This window comes from Manis pentadactyla, chromosome 1, assembly GCF_030020395.1.
Source record: "Manis pentadactyla isolate mManPen7 chromosome 1, mManPen7.hap1, whole genome shotgun sequence".
Lineage (NCBI taxonomy): Eukaryota > Metazoa > Chordata > Mammalia > Pholidota > Manidae > Manis > Manis pentadactyla.
In genome coordinates, this window is record NC_080019.1 from 204,348,207 (window position 1) to 204,367,621 (window position 19,415).

At 38.5% G+C, this 19,415-nt stretch overlaps 1 protein-coding gene across 1 annotated transcript in view; it reads right to left on the bottom strand.

Moving 5' to 3' along the window:
- SYN2 (synapsin II) overlaps window positions 1-19,406 on the bottom strand; it is a 205,846-nt gene extending 186,440 nt beyond the window's left edge. Inside the window, exon 1 of the mRNA XM_036911385.2 lies at window positions 18,855-19,406. Within this exon, the coding sequence (XP_036767280.1) occupies window positions 18,855-19,240 (386 nt within the window). The 5' untranslated portion in view covers window positions 19,241-19,406. The remainder of the gene's footprint in view (window positions 1-18,854) is intronic.
- Window positions 19,407-19,415: the final 9 nt, after the last annotated feature.

Genomic DNA, 19,415 nt, shown 5'->3' on the forward strand with positions numbered 1-19,415 from the left:
ACTGAAAAATGGATAAAATTAATAAAATGTGGTACATCCACACAATGGAATATTGTATGGAATAAAGGAATAAAACTCTATAAAAAAGAACTAAGTACTAATACATGCTGCCATATGGATAAACCTTGAAAACATGATGCTAAATGAAAGAAGGTGGACACAGAAGACAAAAAGGCCATAAACTGTATATTTCCATTTATATGAAAAGTCTGGATTGGCAAATCCATAGAGACAAAAAACAACCTAAGTGGCTACCTGGGGCTGAGGAAAGGAGGCATGGGGAATGATACTAATGGACATAGGGTTTCTAAAGTGAAGAAGATGTTCTGAAAATCAGTAGTGATAGATACACAACCTTTTGAATATACTAAAACCAATTAACTGTATACTTTAAAGGTAAATTTTATTGTATGCAAATCATATCTCACTTTTTTTTAAAGCCCCAGCTATGTATCATATCAGTTTCTTGCTCCCTACTCCAGCTCACACCTCAAAATTACCTAAACTCACTACTGGCCAGAGCATAATGGGTTTTATTCCCAAAGTGAGAAAAATACCAGAATTGCTTGTAAGTCTTTCTCCATATACTTTATAAAGGTTACTCTTCTGATTAAGTGTTGGTTCTCCAAAACCTCTTTTCTGACTTTGATGCCTGAAGTCCTCCCTCTTAACTTTTCCATGTGGCTACAAAACTGCTATGACTCTAAAGCAGTCAGTCTGCTTTCAGAGTCATGAACTGGGTAAAACATGGATTTTGAATGCAAAGATTCAAATCTTCACTATTTTGTAGTTGTACTGAACTTTAGGGAAGTTACTTAACCATCTGCTTATAAGTAAAATTGCAATAACACCTCTTTGAAAGTGTAAGGATTCACACAACAGGTTACTGGGAAGACAGTACAGCATGGAGAAGACAAGTAATGACTCTATAGCATCTTACTACACTGACAGACAGTGACTGCAATGGGTGGGGAGGGGGTAAGGACTTGATAATATGGGTGAATGTTGAAACCATAATATTATTCACGTGAAACCTTCATAAGATTGTGTATCAATGATACTTTAACTAAAAAAAAAAAAAAAAAAAAGAAAGTGTAAGGATTCAATGAGATAATAAAAGTCAAGTTCCTGGTATAGTAACTTTTCAATCAATGTCAGTTTACTCCCAGAAATAACAAGTGTTGGGGAGGATGTGCAGGAAAGGGAACCCTACTAAACTGTTGGTGGGAATGGAACTTGGTACAGCCACTATGGAAAGCAGTATGGAGGTTCCTCAAAAAACTAAAAATAGAAATACCATACAACTCAATAATTCCATTTCTTGGAATTTACCTGAAGAAAACAAAATCTCTGATTTGAAAAGATATATGCAGCCCTATGTTTACTGCTGCATTATTTACAATAGCCAAGATACGGAAGCAACCAAAATGTCTGTCAATAGATGAATATGTGTATAGATGAATAAAGATGTGCTATGTATATAAATGGAATACTATTCAGTCATAAAAAAGCAAGAAATCCTGACATTTGCAACAACATGGATGGACCTAGAGGATAGTATGCTCAGTGAAATAAGCTAGGCAGAGAAAGACAAATAAAATATGATTTCACTGATATGTGTAACCTAAAAACAAAACAAAACAAAATGAACAAAACAACAATAGACTCAATAGACACTGAGAAGTGATTGGTGGTTACCATGTGGTTATCATGGGGTGGGTGAGTAGAATAGGCAAAGGGGATAAGGAGGCACAAAATCTCAATCATAATATAATTAATCACAGGGATGAAAGCACAGCATAGAGAACATAGTAATTCTCTAACATCTTTCTATGTTGACAGTAACTACACTAATTGGGGTGAGCTTTTAATAATGCATATAACTGCTGAGTCATTATGTTGTATACTTGAAACCAATATAATATTATATATCAACTATACTCCAATTAAAAAAATGTTTTTAAAGGATACCTCAATTTTTTAAAAAGTCAGTTCATTCCTTCTCACTGTTGTGTAAAATGGATGAAGCTGACATTGGACTCAACGGGGCAGATACTGTGTCCCAATCATCCAAGATAGGACTCATGGGATCTAGGGACATCTCAAGGGCACAAATGATAAAAAGGGGCAAATGGGTGAGACATCTTCATACATGTTTAATTAGAAACCTGATTCCCAACCTAATGTAATTCACAGGCTCATTAACATCAGGCTCTAAGCCTCTCTAGGCAGAGAGATGGGTGTTTGACAGAGAATGAGAAAGCATGTTGATCCAATTACCACAAATGGAATGCATTACAAATAAACATATTTTTCCAGACAGAAAGAGGAGATCTGTTGCAGAGAAGAGCTGGGAAGCCTGAGCCACAAGACTGACTCTAATTTATCACACAGGAGGTAAAATTATGACCTTGCCTCTTCCACCTCTTGATGGGTTCAAATGGTAGGGACACCACTGTGTATATTATAGTGTAGGGACTTGCTGCCCATCAGCAGAGATCCCCTCTCCCCTAAAATTCCCTACCCTTTTGTTTTACACAAGCATTACACATATATCCCATAATCTAAGCCAATTAAGAAGAAATTAGTGTAGACCCCAGGTCTAGGCTATCTCTAATCAATATCACTTCTGAGCGTGTGAGCTTCACTATTGCCATAAGTACCATCCAAACACTGCTGTGTGGATCAGGGGTCCTGAGTCCAGAGGAGCCCAAAATTCATTAAACAGTGCTAATTCAACCTCATGTCCTAGCATCCCTCTTTCTCCCCTTTTTCATCATACATAATATCTACACCAAGAACACAGTATCTCCAAATTAGCAATGTCTTTTCATGCCTTTCTCCCTCATTCCTCTATCTGAAATACCTTATTCCCCCCAATCTCCAAATCCACTTAGTGAACTTCTACTCCTCCTTTAAGTCTAGCTCAGATGCCTTGTCTTCGGTTACTTGCTCCCCAACTTCTTAGCCTGGGTAAAATTAATTATACCCACTCCATTCCCCCATGGTGGCTCAGAGCATAGCATAGAGGCTTTGTGTTTATAAAGGAAATGTTAAAGGTGAACATTTTGCTCATTTCAGTTTTGCCATTTTTAAGCTTTCACAAAATTTTCACAACATGATACTTTCACTTAGTAGGGATTGTCTAGTCTAGTGGATTTCAAGCATATATTTGTCATATAATCCTTTGCTTTAACTAAAATCTCAAGAGAAAGTTCAATACATATACCACAAATATACCCAGAGTTGCTCTGGTGGTAATAATATAGAGAGGGTCCAAAGTATTTCCTGCTTGGGTCTCCCCATAGCCAGCCATGAGGACGGGCCATGAAACCACTAAATCCAATCCAACCCCTTTTTTCATAAATTAGAAAACCTGGGTCAAGAGAAGGGAAGTGTAGTATTCCAGAGCATACAACAATTTGGTATTATGGCCAGGACCTAGGTTTCCTGCCTTCTAGCACTATTACATGTCGTTCCTGCCTTCCAGCTTTTGGGGGGAAAGGTTACCTGAAGAAACTGGTGAGAGAGAGAAATAAGAGCCTTAAAAAATCTGAGAGCTTCCTCCATGAGCCTGCCAGATGGAGCAGAGGATGTCCCAGTATAATATCTACTTTGAGACAGTCTTAATGACCAGCTGCTAAGAGATTCAGTAGGGAGGGAGAGGGGGTAAAAGGTAGGGGGAGGTGCCTGGTTGGGAGTCTGCTGCTTGTTGCAGGGCCAGCTAAGCACTAAGACTCAGCAGGGGGCCACCTATATAATGGGCTTTCCTGGTCATCAAGAAGAGCCCTTTATACACACACACACACACATACACACACACGGAACAAACACACAAAACAAAAAAACACACTTCAATGACAAACTACACCTTCTATGTGATGTGACTGGTTAGGATTCAAGCAGGTGTAGGTTGGATTCTTTATGGCAATTATAAGCTGCCTGATACCTGTGAGTCTCAGTTTACTGGCTTGTAAATTCAACACAATAACACTGATCTCACAATGTACATGAGAATTAACTTGATTAAACAAGACAATGCAAACAAAAGCACCTAGTCAATACAAGGTACATAACAAGTATTCAATAACCAGCGTGCCTTTCTTCCTCTGTTAGGTATGGCCCTCTCTGTTCAAGTTTAAGAGCCTTTGATATTTAAAATCCTGCAATACTGAGTTATTGTATAACTCATTATAGACTGAACGTTTGTGTGCCCCTCCCAAAATCTGTATGTTGAAGCCCTAATCTCAGATGTGGTGATATTCAAAGGTAGGGTCTTTGGTAGGTAATTACATTTAGATGCAGTCATAAGGGTGAAGCCCTCAGGATGGGATTGGTGCCCTTATATGGGGTTGAAGAAACCAAAGCTCTTTCTCTCTACCATGTGAGGATACAGCAAAAAGGCAGCATCTACAAGCCAACAAGAGGACTTTCACCAGAAATTGATCATGCTGGCACCCTGACCTTACACTTCAAGCCTCCAGAACTGTGAGAAATAAATTTGTTTTTTAAGCCACCTAGCCTATGATATTTGTTAAAGCAGCCTTAATGGACTAAGAGACAAGCATTGGTGAAGAGCGTCAATACACTGCTAATGGGAGTGTAAACTGGTAAACTCAGTTTACACTCTATAAAACTGTTTGGTAGTACCTAATAAACTGAACATACATACGCCTTCACACAGAAAATTCCACTCCTGGGTGGGAAACGAGAGCTTATTCACCAAAAGGCATGTCTAAGAATTGTTCAGAGCAGAATTATTCATAACAGCCCCAAACTGGGAACAACTTGAAGGATCTCTCAACAGCAGAATGAATATATAAATTGTGATAAACTCAGATGACAGAGTACAAATGAGCAATGAAAAAGAATGAACTAATGCTCCAGACAAGAAAAATGAAAATACTGTCAGGCTAAAGAAGCCAGACACAGAAGAATTTATACTCCATGAGTCTACTTATATAAAGGTCAAAACAAGGCAAAATTAATATATGGTGAAGGAAGTCAAAACAGTAGTTACATGTTGAGGGAGAAGTAATGACTGAAAGGGATATTACAGAAGCTTGGCAGGTGCTGGCTATGTTGTACATCTTGACTTGGGTGATACTTTATACTTTGTAAAATCTCATTGAACTATACAGTTATTATTTGTGCATTTTTATACTGGAATGTTTTTTAAGTTTATGGGGATAACAGATTTAAGGTCGTAAGGTCCCAGAGCTACTTTAGCCTAGTTTCTTTGTATCCACTCCTTCTCCAGCCAGGGTCCTATTATTATAAGCCTCTAGTATCTCATATATGAACACCAAAACATGCTCCTACATTGGTTTCAAGGCCTGCGTAAGTACTTCCTCCTCCCCATTTTCTACACTGTCGCTGGATAAACCTTCATAAGGTATACCTGATTGAGTCACTAACCTGCTCCAAAACCTTCAATATTCCCCAATGATTAAAAGATAAAGTAAAAATCTCTGAGGTTGGCATTCAAGGTTCTCCTTATCAGATTCCAATCCACTATTCCAGGATCAGCTCATGATTCCTCCTTATCCTAACCCACTGCTTCAGTCAATCACTTACTTGCCTGTGATGTGGCTCACACTTTGCTATGACCCTGTTGTTCTGTCTTCCTCTTTTTGCTATACTTCATTGTCCTCTAGGAAAAGGACTTGGACAGAAAGAAACCAATCATTTGCTAAAGTGATAAAAAGCTTAACAAGGTGTATTCACTCTCAAAGCTATCCAGCATCCCCCACTCTTCCTCACTATTACCTTGGGGGGAAAATAATACTTTAGAAACTTCAATTTCATCTTCAAATGATAAAGACTGGCTGCAAAATATGAAGAATAAATCTAGCTTCTGGCAAAAAATAAAAGTAGCTTTATCCTTCTATTCCTTGATTTCCTACATGACAGTGATGATAGCAATGGTTGTTTTTCACACAGCACTTTAGATTTTACGAAGCACTTTCATAACCTACTTTATTTAAATAAAGTCTCACAATTGCCCAAGAAAGTAGGCATTCTTATCCACATTTACACATAAGAACACCAAGGCATAGGTGATCACCATGATTACTTTCCAGTTCTTATATTACTGGAACTCTCTGCAAGAGATGAGGTTTATTTCTTACAACTTCTTACTACTCTACTTAGCATCTCTCTTATCCCATCTCCACTCCTCTGCCACCAGGCATCTATTCTATATTCCATCCCTACAGAGTGTTGCTCTCATGTTGTGATTATAATCTCCAGTATGTTGTCTGAGACCACCATACTCATTGTCTATAGGTACTAAGGTACTAACACATTCCTAGACGCCTCCAAGTATAGAAAGTCTTCAATATCCAAAGAATTAATTTTACATGGTAAAATTTTAGGCAATATAAGATACGAGAATGATATTTAGAGAAGACTATCTGGTGCCCCCAAAACATTCTTTTTTCTTCAACTATTTTTTGAGGCCTACTATTTGCCAGACTATTAAATGCTGAGGCAAAAAATAAAACATGGCTCTTGCTCTAAAAAAACTCATAGCCTAGTGTAGACCCCAGAGGTGTCAGTCCTACACAGAGTACTGACTGTAGTCCAAAGAATCTCATTCTTAACTCCACAATCACAGAAGTTTTCTTGCCAAGTTAGAGCCAACCCCCAAGAAGACATTCTAGCCATTGCCCTCAGCTCCTCTCACTGACAATGAATGTTTCATTCAAAATCAAACCACCAAGTAATTTTATGTGAATCAACACACAAACTGCTGAAGGACCAGAGCAGTCATTTCATGTAACATCTTTATAAACAAACATTAGAGGAAACATTTCAACCTTACCCGTACTCATAGAAATATATGTTAAAGAAGTCAAACACTGCTTTTATACCTATTATATTAATACTCAAAAAGATAACACTGTGTGTGGAAAGGGAGGTGCAAAATGGTTGATGGGCTACAAACTGGGAAAAAAAACTACATATATTATCATAATCTTTGATCAAGTAGAGTTTTCCTGAAAATTGAGAATGTCTATGGTCTTACTATATAATAATGGTGAAAAACTGGAAGTCAACACAGTTGTCTAATAGAAATATAACTGAATAAATCATGGCACAATAGCTATGAAGGAATATATAATTATTAAGACTAGAAAAAATAAAATGTGAAATTACAGCTAGATAACAATCACAATTATGTATAAATATATTTGCATAGGAACAAATACTGGAAGAGAATATGAAAAATGTGAAAGCAGCTGCTCTATTGCTATGGTGAAATTATGAGAGAAGCTCAGTGCTCAATATTATAAATATTCTATTTAAGACTTCAATCAATTTAATAATTGTTGATATAACAACAAATCACACTTTACTATATTTGTTTAATTGACTGTCTTCCCAAGTAAACTATAAGCTCTGTGAAGACAGGACAATGTCTTTTGTGCTTGGCATTATAGCACCTGCTCCTATAGAATAATTCATGAAAGAATAAATGAAATACATGGGAATCCTCAAAATAAATATCCCCAAGGGGATGGAAAGTGGACCATTAAAAACAAACAAAAGGCTGATCTCTATGTGCCCATTTTTAAGCTCTAACTATGGGGAAAAACTAAATCAACCCCACTGAAAAATCTCTGGAAAGTCTTTCTTCCCTCAAGGCCACTACAAAGATTTTTGCTCCTAAAGGGTCTGGAGAAAGGAAAAGGGCCCCAGGATGTGGGCACAGCAGCAGGGTACTCCCAGGGTGTTCAGGAACACATGGAATCAGAAGGAATAGGAGCTTCATATCCTTTCCCTAATCAAAAACTCATTGCCCTAAGACTCCTAGAACCTTCCATATAGCTACAGTTGGAATTAAAGCGAGATGAGGATAGTGAGAAGGATTGGCTATGTAAAAAAATAAAAATAAAAAGAGAACAGAAAAAGTTAGATCAGCGAACAGTCAGTCTTTTTAGTAGGAACTTAAATCTGGTGACCACCCTGAGCTCTGGCTAAGAAATAAATTTCCAGGTTCAAAGGAAATAAGAAACTTTAAAAGAATTGAGCTCTGGAGTGAAAACCCCCTTTCTTGACAACTTAAGTTAGTCTGAAATATGCTAGAGGCACCAGAAGAACTCTTAAGTCATAAAAGTATTAAAAGCATTTTCAAAAACACATAGGAAAAGGAGACAATCTTTAAGTTGTTTTTCAACCAACCTACGCAGCAACTGTCAGAGAGCATACAGACTCTTTGCAGCTTAAGCAATTTTTTATCCATCCTTTGTGCTTTTAGGCAGAAGCATCATAATTAACTAATGTAGAGCTCAGAAAGGAGTTTAGCTGCATGAAGAAAAGGGGTACTCAGTAAGGAGAAAAGAGTGTAGAGAAAGAAGAATCTAGATTTCAGATGTAGCTCTACTTATTTCACATTGTAACTTTTGCAAATCACAATCTCTCTGAGCCTTAGTTTCCTAATCAAAATAGCAAATTATACCAACTTACCTCACAAAGTTAAGATGACAGTTAAATGAGATGATATGCAAGCCAAAGTATACAGATTATAAAGTATTATGTGGATGATTAAATGAGACAATGCATGTGACAGTGCTCAAAGTATATTCTACAAAAGCCATCTCAAAAACATTCCAAAAGACTTTCAAAACACTAGGGATCAGTTTTCTAAGCTATGTGCAACAAACTATTCCAAGCAAAATGAAGGAATGTTCATCTACATTTGTACTATTTTTCAAAATTATTTTTAGTGTCATGGAAACCTGTCTACAAATTATTTTACTTGACTTACAGGCTCTTATAAATACTCATATGGTAAGCTACTGTCTTAAAGCTGGTATGGAAATCTGCTTGTCATGGTCGAACATTTATTGAAAATCTCTCATGTCCTCGACACAATGTTAGGTATTTTCAGAGTTTATTTAAACTGATTCTCATAAGAACCCTTTGAGATATATTTTATCTCCTCTGTATCCAGGAAGAAACTGAAGTTCAGAGAGAACAAAAAATTGCCCAAGGTCAAATATGTGTCTTGTCCTTGAGGAAAAGAAACACTAAGATGTTTATTGTATTGGCAAGGAGAAATCTGGAACCTTGTTATCTAGGGATTACAAAACCCAGGGGTTAAGACCATGGACTGGCATTGGAATGGACTACCTGGGTTCAAATCATGGATTCATCATGAGCTTGAGTTTCCTCATTTGTAAAATTAGGTTAATAATAGTAACCTATTTCATAACTTCGTAAATGAGTTAATGCATCTACTTACAACTGTACTTGCCTATCATGTAGTATATACATTAGGCATTATCATTTCTCCTACCATGCTTATCCAAACGTCTCTCTTTCCCCTGCCCTGAAATCTTTAGGTTAACTACTCTAAATCTCCTCTATACACATCTTACTCATTACTGTTTTGCTTTTGCTCTTTTTCTTCCTTTTAACTAAAATGCCTCTTTCCTTCCTTATTAATCTAAATCCCACTCAGCCTCCAAACGCTAGCTCAGATCTACACCTTTTGTGAAATATTTTCTGACTTTGCCAGCCCACAGTGATTTCTTCCTTCTCTGAACAACTCTTTTAGTGTCAAACAACCTAACCTTAAAAAATCACTTGATTTCTAGAAAATCTCTAGACAGATGAGTTAGTCCAAATCCTTAATTTTTGAAATAGAAATTGAAGGTTAAAAAGTTAAATTGCCCATGATGACACAGAAAGTTAGCTGATAGCGTAGACTCAATTCCAGATATTTTAAATGTTTGCAATGCTCTTTCCACTACACATTCCTAATTTTCTCTTCATTAAGACTCTATACAAGTTCTCAAAACTGAAATCATATATTCCATAATTATCTGATTCCAAACACTTAACTGGTTTTGTAGCTTTCATGGCAACTAACACACTGGAATTAGTACCTGTTTGCTCACTGATCGATCTTTCATTGGTGCCTTTTTGTCCAACAGCTAAAATGTTAGTAAACATAGAACTCTATACAAGCTAAATTCTCACTATCAGCTATTCATCAGAGGTGATAGGGTCTGAAGAGGGAAATATACCCATATGTATCCCTACAGTCACATCACAGGGTCCAACCAATAGAGGACTCACTCCACATCACCGACACCTGTAAGTGTAAGAAAACACTGCCTTCAGCTGTATTTTTATTATTAATATTAGAATATTAGAATGTGTAGGACATTCTAACCTAGTAATAATAATTAATGTTTTATAGCACTTTATAGTTTATATTACAGTTTATAAAAATATTTTTATATATACCACTTCTTTTTGAATAAGTCACTTTGGTTAATGTGGCTGGTGTTTATATTTATAGGGAGCTGAAGAGTTGCTTTTGTTGGTCATTCACATTTCAATCATTTTTTTCATAAGTCTTTGGTTCAACAAAAAACTATTAAAAACCTCTTTTGTCATACCAAATAATGGGCATACCAAAATTAAAGTTACAGTTGTCCTCAAGGGGATCCCATCATTGAAGGTAGGAAGATGGGAAGACAGACAAATAAAACTTATCATAATACAATAATTTATGAGATAAGCAAGTGTTTTATGGTTTCTAATATGAATTTTTAAAATGTAAGGAAGGAATAAGTCTAGTCCTGACTCTAGAATAGTCAACAATTGAATTGATTCTTGAAGATTATCCAGAATTGTCCACGCAAAGAGATAGGAGAAGAAAAGTCTTTCAGGTAGGAGGAAGAGTAAAAATGAAGATATAGGGGCATGGCACATTCAGTTCAATTAAGTAGCTTGTCATGACTTCATCAAAGTGGGTAAAAAGGTAGAACTGAAGAAGTAAGCAGTCAGATCATGAAGCGCTCAATGTGAACTTTCTTTCAATGTTTCTTAGTTACAATGCAGTCAGTTCTCCCAAACTATCCTCTGAATAGCCCAAAGGAGTTTTTTCACTAAAGGGAAAGAAACAAGCAAGCTTGGGTGGCCCAAGATTGGAGTTTCACACTGAGGGAAAGGTTCTGTGGATATGGTAAGATAACAGGCTTAACTTCAGAAAAATGGGCTCCCTGAGTGCCTAGTGTCAATATATAGTTTAAGGAAGAGTAACTTGGTCCTCAACTTCATTCCATTTGCCTTTGCTCTGCTCAGAGCTGCCATGAGCCAGGTAATACTCTCCAGCATTGTGGGCTACTATGGCTCTCATTCAGAGCTAAATCTCTAAAGATTTGGACTGGTTGAAAATTAGTAATTAAGTTAATTTGTAGTTCAAAGAGCATTAAGAGTGAAAATATTCTAAAGCTTGTTTGTGTAGTGAATAAGGACAATTTCCAACATCATAACATATACCTCTAATCCTAGAATAATTCTCTTTTACTATTGTTCCCTTCTACCCCTTTCCTCATTCTCTGGATCTCTTTCTCCTCAACTCAATTCGGCAAAAATTTACTGAAATCAAATGATGTGTCAAACACGATGCTGGGTACTGAGGAGACAAAATGAATAAAACACTAAGCCTGACCACAAAGAACTCATTATCACTTAAGCATCGTGTTGGGTCCAGTGATAAAGATATCCACAGAATTGAAAGAGGGCATCACAAAAGTTTAGGATTTAGAGAGTAGTGAGCAATTAATCTGAGAAGATACATTAGAGCATGGTTGTGAATAAGTTTAATGAGTAACCATATGTTATGTAAGAATGTTGAGAAGGAAATTAACTGTAAGATCTGTGAATGTTTTTGTTTTGTTTTATACTCTGAAAGTGATGTGAAAGATGGACGAGATAGGGGAAAGGAATACAGGCATCACCTTTTAAAACCATTCTATATCTCTCTCTTCCTTCATATCTTGAACCACTCTTCCTTAATTAGTCACAAGTGAGACTGAAGTACAGCTATTTTAGAATTCATTTCATTTATTAAATAAAGATTTACATGGTCCTATCCCCAACTGTTAAATATAGCTAAGTCAAATGGGTAATGTTTCTATCTTATTTTTAAGAAGCAAAATTACATTGCCTCTTAATAACAAAGAAAGCCTTTAATAATTTTATCTTTGAGCCAGTAGCCCTCAATCTAAAAAAAAAAACATATATATAATATATATATATATATATAAGATATATATATTATATATATATGTCCCATTCTTGAAGTGTGTAAAATAGACAATGACCTGCACAGTAAAATTTGGGGAAACAAAAAAAAGGGACACTTGTGTAAGTATATTTTCTCTTATTCTTAGGTATGCTGCATGAGCGTCCTTAGAGCTCAGGGATCAGTGGTATTTGCTCTTTATTCTCTCCATGTGTCATTGCCCTATGCTAGGCTATTTCCCCTTGCTGCACTGAAACAGTGCCTGCAGAGCAAAAAAGGCTTCAATATCATCCTCTCAACTGCATCCATGTGAAAAGCTAGAACAGATGACAATGCCATTCAATGAGAATGCAAAAGGTTTCACTCACAAAATTTAGAGGGGATACATTGTGTGAGTGCCATTAAACAAAAAAACAGGATTCAACTCTCCATCCTGAGGCCACTGTGTTCAACCATGCCATGACCTCATTCTGTGCAATAGATATGATCCTAAAAAGCTGTGTGTATATAACATTTTTGTAAACCAAGTAATTTCAAAAGCAGTGGAGCACTTATTATTTAAATGCATCACGTGTTAAATCCTTTTGCAAAAGAAACAACCTATTTTATAAGAAAAATAATCAAATTTATCTTTCTTTTTAAGGGTCTATCAATCTGAGTTCAGATTCTGACACTTCAGCTTAATAGTATTTAATATTGGGAAAATGACTACTTTTATGAATCTGTTTCTTCATCTATGAAATGGGTATTTTATCTACTGCTCAGGATCATTGTGAAGACAAAATGAGACAATGGAGATGCATGTATTGTGTAAACTGTACAGCACAGTATACATGCAGGCATCAAAAAATAAATGCTATTAGCTAACACTTCAACAAATGTACACAAAAATTCTAAGATCAAGGAGGAATTCAACTACAAGTTTCCAATTCAATGACTGAGGAGGAAACACATATAGCAGACATTACAGGATTAGCCCCTTTTCTAAAGGTACCACATGGAAGCAACACTGTAAGAAAGAGGTACTGAATGCAGAGTACCTAAGAAGAGCTTTCACCCAAGGACACTTTTAGTCATTTATGGACTTATGCCTCCTCTTCCAAAGACTTGTAAGCATTACCACATAGAATAAATTAGAGAGCTAAAGTTTTTTGAAAGAAAATGGCACAAAAACTGTAACATGGAAATAATGTAGTGCTGCAAAGGACTTTAGAGAATGTCTGTTTCAATCCTCTCATTTGACAGATTTTTAGAAAATCAAAATCCAAAGAGACAAAGTGGTTTACCTAACAATACAATGGTGGCACATTTTTAATGGTACAAATATTTCTAACCACACCATCTTCATTCCCCAGGACATCCCACCTCTGTTCTCATAGCAGCCTATGCATACTAATTACCATACTACATTAAACTCTTATTTAAGTGTCTGTCCTGTCCCCTATGGGACTGGAAGATCCCAGTAGACAAGGCCTATGCCCAATTTATCCTTCCATCCCCAGTACCTGGCATGTGTTAGACGCTCAACTGCATTAAACATGTCACAGTTGAAATTGTTTTGTAGATTTGAGGAGAAGGTATGCAGTTCTGGAAAACTTGCTATTTAGGCCTTCCATTACTTTTTGCTTAGGAAGACATTGAAAAGGCTAATGCTACTACAGATCTGAACTTAGGTACAGAAAGATAGCAAGCAGTTGTAGGTAGATACAGATACTAAGGTAAAAATGGATTCCTGAAAGGAAGGTCATCATTGTGGCACAATCCTACTAACTTTATTATATGCTGGATTTTGATGACTAGGTCTTTAAGAGTCTCCTTCAACCATTTTACAATGAATTTTGTTGAAACAACAATAATACAAATAAGATAGTGAAATTGATAGTGTGAATAGTGTGATATGCTCCTGTGGTTCTTTTTTAAGCATTTACTAACAACTTCACAATGAATCTACAGGAAGCAGACAGAAACAATATTTTCCAGGGAAAAAAAAGGATTAAATTTGAGGGAACTGAGAAAAAGTGACTTAAGAATAGAAACTTCAGTTGGAATCAGAAGATGTGAGTTCTAGTCATCAATTCTCACACTAATTTATTTGACATTGGGAATATCATTCCATTTCTCTAGACTAGATGATCATTCTGGTTCCTCCAGGTTTAAATGCTATAATTGTAAGATCAAAAAGTCACCATCAAAAAAAAAAAAAAAAGTCACCATCAGTCCTTGAGAGCATAAGAGATGGACAAAGACAAAAGTTAGGAAGACAGAAAGACAGACAGTAAAATAGAGGGTTACTGCGGTACTGCGGTATAGTGAGGATAAAAAGCTTAGTGGAGAGACTGAAGTTCAAGATTCTAGTTCTGGTTCTGCCATTAACTAGTTGACTAACATTGAACAAGTCACTTTCCTTCTTCAGATAAAAATTTCCTCCATTGTAAAATACACAGATGATCTTCCAGCTCTAATAACCTAATTCTAAGCTCTAAGCTACTGCTGCTATGAACAATGAAATTCTATGGAATTAGTATGTTTGTGTTCACAGTTCAGAAACAGAATATACAGATAAAATATTTGGCAGACAGAGCCTCAATCTTCACTCGAGCTTTCCCCCCAAATTCCAATTCAAATACTTTTCTAGGGCCACTCATAAGCACTGGCCAAGACTACTGTACTTTGAATTCCTTATTCATAATGAAATGCCCAAAGACTGAACAGGAAAGAACGGAAACAGGTGCTGCCTAGATAGTGTTGCTTCCATCCAATCTCTTCTTTGACTCCCTCTTTTCTACCACTGTACTTACCTTATACTATCCACTGTCTGAACTGAGCCATACCTATCTCTTTTGATTCAAATTCTTCAAGGCTCAGTTCAGATCTCACTCCTTCCATGAAGCTTCCCACTCTACCCTGTATTCCTCTCTCACTCTTAAATTTCTATAATACTACATTGCTGTGGTAGAAATTAAATGATATTGGTAAAGAGCTTAGTACAACATCTGGCATACAACAGTTGCTGAATAAATGATACTAGTTGGTGTTACCACCATACCTTTAGCACTAATCACATACTCTTGAGAGCAGCGAATCTTAAATTTAATGTGCGTGTGACTCACCTGCAGATCTTACTCAAATGCAACTTATGGTTCAGTAAGCATGAAAGAGGACCTGATCATTTGTAGTGCATAAAGGTCCTAGTTGATGCCAATGCTGTTGATCCAAGGGCCATACTTTGAATACAAGGGTCTATTTTTAGTAAACTTTTAAGAAACATACTTATCTTATCTAATCACCTGGACAGAAAGATCTCAAAAGACAGATACTATGTCTCATTTTCCTTAGCATACTCTACCCTGAGAAGGTGCTCAATAAACATCTGTGGACTTACCATATCTGCAGTCTCTAGATAATCTAGATGATCTCTAAAACACCTGGGTTATACTGATTTTCATATCAAAGACTGAGACATGCCAGGATGAAAAGCTCACTTGGTCACTGGAATTGGAATTGCTGGATTAGAGGCAGATGAGAATCTGAGGGAAAACTTACCTCTTCACCACTGAGAGTACAATACACAGAAAAAGCAACATACAAATGGACGCTCTTCCTTGTTTAAGCACAAAGATCATTCAAGTGCAGTACCAACTGCACTTTAAGTTTAGGTATGAACCTTAAAAGAAGACATGCATTTTCAGGCAATATATATATTTTAAAGGAACACTAATAATAATTACTAATAAGGTATACAATGAGCTTGATTTCAGTTTTTCAGTGGAGCAGATATATTTTTCAGTGATACTTTAGTGAGCAATTAATGTAAAGATCTCAGGAAACCAGTAAAAACACATTTCAAGCAAAAGAAAGAGACAGAAACACCCTCCAATTTTCCCATCAACCTAATCAGTGGTAAAGTCCCCAAATTCCACTGCCCACAATTACATTGATAGAAATTCAAAGGAAATCTGCTGTGTATTAAGGCTGCTCTGAGAGACTGCCTATTTTAAGCCCTTCTTTTAAATCTCCAATTATTTAAATGCTTGTTAATACCTTATTTTAGCATTCTATAATTCACATGGGACCGATATTCTTAAATTCTACAGCGAGACTACACTCTGACTTCCCATCCAAGCACCAGGAAAATAATATCAGGCAAATATGACACCTGCTCACTGAATACTATCTAAGTAACTTAATCTGTGAGACAAATTTACGAAAATCAGCCTTCCAAACAAAATGCACCTTTTTAAGTCACTGTGCCTGTCATAAGCAGGCACCTGCTTCTCAACTCATAGAGATCTTTCAATAAAACCACTCATCGATATTTAACCAAGTTATTTTTTAACAAATTTAGACATGTTAGAAGATAATAAATTCTGCAATTCTGAGAAATACAGAAACACAGAATGTTGTCAAGCACTAACTCAAACTGGGTTTATGAGTTTCAATAAATCAATGTTATTACTTCAGAGAAAATCAGAAAACAGTTGGGAGTCGGCCCATAGGAAAGTGGCTTCTGTTACTTCCATCAGAAGTCTAGTCTCCAAGGCAAGGCAAATTCTCTGGTTCACTCCAGGCAGGCAGTCTTCCTAGAAAATAATACTATCCAAGGAGCATTTCACATCTCAAGCCACTGAAGCAGTTAGAAATAAACACACAAGTACAGCAGCCTCATCAGACTCATACAAATGAGTATATTCCTACCTATAGATACCTAACTGGTAATCACACCCAAAACAAACACCTTCAACAGGATAGGAGATCATAACACGCTGCAGGAGGGTCAGATTCCTGCATAAAAAATGAAGCACCAGTATCATTCCCACTTCTCCCCTCCTTTTCCTGGCCTTTTTTCAAGACTCATCTTTTGTGAAGCTTTTTCCAAGAATTCTGGTTCTCACTAATCACTTCATTTACCGAATGCCCAAAACACTAGTGTCAACTAATAATTTTAGGTTCCTTTTGGTTAACGGTTCCATGTTGCCTTTTTTGTCTCCTAAATTTGAGTGTGAATTCTCTGGAAGGCCTCTACCCTTCCTAACCCCTAGAGGGAGCTAACTATTAATATTGTTAATAATATAATAGTAGTGAGGCAATATAACATTACAGAGTGTCAACAGTGGAGTCAAATGGCCCTAAGTTCAAATCTTGGTTCTACCAACTGCCAGCTATATGACTGCAACCCCATTACTTACTTTTCCTAAGTATCTGTTTCATGGTGAGAATTCAATGAGGTATATATTAAAGCATAGTGTTTAGATGCTCATTAAAGATTAGTAAGCATCCCTTCCCACTTAAAAAGCACTTGTTGATTTGAACTGACAGTAATTCTCCTAGGGGGCTACCAGCGGCACCATCACACACTCTTAGATTTTCCCCTTTAAATTCATGTTTGTGTCTCTGTCACTTCTTAACAAAGGTCCCTTCAGATTTGCTGCTCCAATGACCTAAGAAAAAGCCAACTTACACAAGTCACGCAAATGATTATTCAGAATGATCATATTAGGGGCCAGCAAGAGGGCACCCCAGAGCTGTATCTCACTTCATCACACCCACGCCAGCACTCCCTCCCTGCAAGTCTCCCAGTGAGTAAATGATAAGAGAGAGGAAAGCCGAGAGGCAGCCAAAAGAGAAAACGGAGATAAACAGCTTTATGGTCCCCTCTGTACTTCCCTCAGGAGGAAACACTCAGGTCCAGCCTCCAACCTCAACACTTGTGAGAAAGAAAAAAAAAAAAACCCTTCCTGTATTCCTGAAGAAAAAGCAACACAGAAAAATCCTCACCTCTTCATTTCCTCAAGCTTCAGTCAATTCCACTACCACCACCCACCCCAGCCATTCCCTGGGCCAAGTTCCTGCTACATAAAATAGAAATCTCTTCAAAAGTGATGTCTTAAACGGATCTCATTCATGGTTTTATCAACTAGAGGTATCATTTTCCCCCAGCCTTCACCATGCTAAGTTGGAATCGCCCTTAAAAATAAAAAAAGGAAAGAAAATAACCATTATTTCTTGAAGATGCCCGTCTACTGCATTAAGGCAGATCTCTTCTTATTTGTGTCCCTTTAATGATTCAGAATATTTTACCTCGGTCATCATCTTTCCAGCTGGAAAAAGACACCATCATGTCCACCCCCCACACACACACACACATAGCGAAAAAAAACAAAAAACAAAACAAATGCACGAATCCCCTCCCTGCTGCATAAAATACAAGAATTTGATTCTTCTGAAACGGCCTTCAGCCATGCTCCACGGGAACAAGCCCGGCTACACCTGGGCTCTCACATCGGGGATGTGACCAACCTTGATGTCAGTGCTGTCATCTGGGCGGGTGAAGAGCACCCATCACCTCTCCCCACAAAATCCCTATTTCCATTTCAAACTCACTCCTGGCCTCATAATGTAGGACCTTTCTCTTTGCCTTTGAATAGCCCTTCAGCGACCTGGGGTCATTTTCCCCTGAGCTTTCATGTGTCTGGGCTGAAAAGTCCGTCCCCTGTGTTGCCCTCCTCAAAAAAAAAAAAAAACAACTTTATTTCTTAAGTCTCTTCCCTGTTGCACAGAGTAGTTAGCTCCCTCTTTTACGTGTCTTGGGGGATCTGAGACACGTGAGGACCCGTTTTACCTCAAAGGATTCACCTTTCCAGGCCGACTCTGCCCCCACCCCACCCCCCCAACGCAAGCTCGCCTCGCACGTCCCCCACCTCCCGGCGGCGGGACCCCGCAGACCCTCCTTTTTATTGGTCGGAAACGTCTCCTCAGCGCCCGGGCCCATCTTCCCGGCGGTCCCGGGAGCCCCGCCGGCACCTACCAGTCGGTGTGCGGCTCGTCGACGACCAGCAGCACTTTGGCCTTCCTGGCGGCGGCGGGCGCGGGCGCGGACGCGTCCACCAGGCCCGCCGAGGCAGCCGTCTGCTTCACGGCTTGGGACAGCGAGCTGAAGAAGCTGCTGCCCACCGACGGCGCCGCGGCCGTCTGCGGGGCGGGTTGCGGCGCGGGCGCCGGGGTCGGCGGCGGCCTCCGCTCGAGGCCCGGTGAGGCGGCCGGGGACGCCAAAGAGGCGGAGGCCGCGCACGCACCGGGGGGCGGCGGCGGCGGCTGCTGGGGCTCGGGCCGCTGCAGGTCGGTCATGTAGCCATTGGGCAGGTTGGCGATGAAGCTGCTGTCCGACAGCCGGCGCCGCAGGAAGTTCATCATCTGGCTTGAGGGGCTGGGGGCGCGCGGGGCGGCGGGGCCGGGCGGCGCTGAGAGCGAAACTGAGGCGGCCACGGCCGTGAGACTGAAGCGGCTGAAGCCGGGTCCGCGGCGCGCGAGCCCAGCAGACAGCCGCGGCGCACTGGGCCGTGCGAGCCGGGCTGCGCGGGGATCCGCG